Genomic DNA, 2,866 nt, shown 5'->3' with positions numbered 1-2,866 from the left:
TCTTGTTATATTGTGATTACACAAGTTTGTATCGATCTGTTATGATGTTTCGATTGCTTGCTGGTGATCATTTTTAGGTCTCTTAGTATATGTTCATCATTGTGTTTGATAAATTGTTGCTGTGAAGATTGATATAGTGATACTTTTGATTGTTTGTGTTTCGTTTGTGATAAAATGAAAAGACAAAGTTATGCTAATGCTGTTAGTCAGACTAATCAACGTGTTCCTGAGAATAACCACCGAGTTGTTGATGAGTTTGATCAACAAGAGGATGAGTCTGTTCCCAGAGTTGATGAGAATCACGAAGTGCAGAACATCTTTAATATGCATCCTATGTATTTACAAAATATAGATCATCCAGGCCTCGTTTTGATTTCTAAGAAACTTATTGGTTCTGAGAATTTTGGACCTTGGAAGAGATCAATTAGTATCGCTCTTTCGGCTAAGAACAAGTTAGGGATTGTCAATGGCACTGTTCTACGGCCTGCAGATGATTCAGTTCTTTTACCACAATGGGAAAGAGTGAATGACATGATCATTAGTTGGATATTAAACACTGTTTCGGAAGAAATCAGCAATGGTATGGATTTCGTGCATTCTGCACAGGATGTTTGGAATGAGTTACATGAACAATTTTCGAGTCTAAATGCACATCGAGTGTATCAGGTTTTAAAGGATCTACATGCTCTTGAACAAGGTGAGAAATCAGTTGAGTTTTACTATCATAAGATGAAAATTTTGTGGGATGAATACTTGGCTTTGGAACCTGTTATTTCCTGTAAATGTGTTGGCACTTGTGATGCGCATAAGCTTCAAGAAGAAAGAGATCAGCGTAAGAAATTGCTACAGTACTTGATGGGTCTCAATGACAGTTTCTCTACAGCTAGGGGACAAATCTTGATGATGAACCCTTTGCCTTCAATCACTCAAGCTTTTTCTCTTATTAAACAAGAAGAGAGGCAAAGGAATGGTCAGATTATTTCATCATCTTTTTTGGCAAATGTCAAGCCTGGTGCTACTGAGAATTCAACCGGGAAAGCTCTTCATCTTGATGGTGGGCAGGTTAAGAAACCTACTTTAAAATGCTCTTATTGCCATAAAGAGGGTCACTTAAAGGAGAGTTGCTACAAACTTATAGGTTATCCTCCAAAAGGTAGAGGCAGAGGGAGGTTTCATACTAATTCCCAAGGTTTTCGACCTTATCCTCAGGCTATGAAGGTGACAGGAACCAGTACATCTCCTATTGGCAAGGAACCTATTCATAATGCAAATGAACAATTTGGAGCTTCTCAGAATTCTCAGAACTGCACTCTAGAAAGTCTTCATAAGCAGATCTCACAAATACAGCAACTTATGTCCAATATGATGAGCAACAACAGTCTTTCTACTCCTGAAGATCATGTGAACTGTATAGAAGGTTTGGCTTATTCTATGCATTCTTTTATTTCATCTCAATTGAATGTTTCTTGGATAATAGATACCGGGGCTTCTCATCATATGTGCTGGGATAAAAATCTTATAACTAATCTTCAAAATATCTCACAACCTTTCCATATCACTCTTCCCAATAATGCACACATTCTAGTGACACACTATGGAGATGTCATTTTAAGCCCTCATCTTACACTTCATGATTTTCTGCTAGTTCCAGATTTTAGTTGTAACTTGTTATCAGTCAGCAAGTTAACTTTTGACACAAAATGTGTTGTTACATTTACTTCTTCGGAATGCATTTTTCAGGACCAGAACAAGCTGAACGTTCTGGCCGTTGGTGCTGAAAAGTTTGGCTTATACTACTTCTCCCAGCTTCATTCTCCTTCTCAAACAGTTTCAAACATTGATGTTTCTTGTAATAATGTTGTTTCTTCTAATTTTGTTGTTTCCTTGCCTAAATTGTGGCATCTTAGGCTTGGACATGCTTCTTCCAATGTATTAGAGCATGTACCTTGTATAGGTAAACATTTTTGTCATTTTTCTGATTGTCCTTTATGTCCTGTTGCTAAACAAACAATGTTAGCATTTCCAAAACATAGCAATTCTAATGCTAGTTCTGCTTTTGAATTAGTTCATATGGATGTGTGGGGTCCCTATCATATTGCTACTCATACAGGATGTAAATTTTTATTGACTATAGTCGATGACTATAGCAGGGCTACCTGGACTTTTCTTATGTCCAGTAAGCAACATGTGTTTCAGTTGTTTCAATCCTTTTCAGCCTATGTTAACAATCATTTCAAGACTACCATTAAGACAGTAAGGACTGATAATGGGAGTGAATTTGTGAATCAGCATCTTAGTTCTTTCTTATCTAGTCTAGGAATTTTACATCAAAAATCTTGTGTTTCTACTCCACAACAGAATGCTAGAGTGGAGAGAAAACACAAACACTTGCTTGAACTTGCTAGGGTTCTTAGATTCCAGTCTGGGTTATAGTTCAAATATTGGGGGGAGTGTTTGTTAACAGCCACTTACCTTGTCAACTTACTACCAACTCCGGTGTTGGATTTCAAAACACCATATGAGTTATTATATAAACAACCTCCTGCTTACTCCCTTCTAAGGGCTTTTGGCTGTTTATGCTATGCCTCTTGTCATCCCACTGACAAATTTCATCCCAGAGCAATTCAATGCATTTTTCTGGGATATCCTCATTTGCAGAAAGGATATAAACTTTTAAGGCTAGACAATTACTCAACTTTCATTAGCAGACATGTTAAATTTCATGAGACTATATTTCCTTTGTATGCTAAGTCTACTTCCATTCACAAGGATTTATATCCTACCAGTGGTAATGCTTATTCCTTTTTAGACTGGCTTCATTCTTCATTTTCTCATATCACTCCTACTCAAGATACATATTCTTCTC

General features: G+C 36.8%; 1 protein-coding gene across 1 annotated transcript; it reads left to right on the top strand.

Moving 5' to 3' along the window:
- Positions 1 to 838: 838 nt before the first annotated feature.
- On the top strand, positions 839 to 2,866 carry LOC141705983 (uncharacterized). Its single transcript, XM_074508838.1, has 2 exons — positions 839 to 1,417; positions 1,741 to 2,866. Exons 1-2 carry the CDS (start codon positions 856 to 858, stop codon positions 1,776 to 1,778), a joined length of 600 nt encoding a protein of 199 aa, XP_074364939.1. The 5' UTR covers positions 839 to 855; the 3' UTR covers positions 1,779 to 2,866.

Source organism: Apium graveolens, chromosome 2 (genome assembly GCF_009905375.1).
Source record: "Apium graveolens cultivar Ventura chromosome 2, ASM990537v1, whole genome shotgun sequence".
NCBI classification, from domain to species: Eukaryota; Viridiplantae; Streptophyta; class Magnoliopsida; order Apiales; family Apiaceae; genus Apium; species Apium graveolens.
The sequence above is the reverse complement of the archived record's forward strand: the minus strand, read 5'-3'. Positions and strand labels throughout refer to the sequence as shown.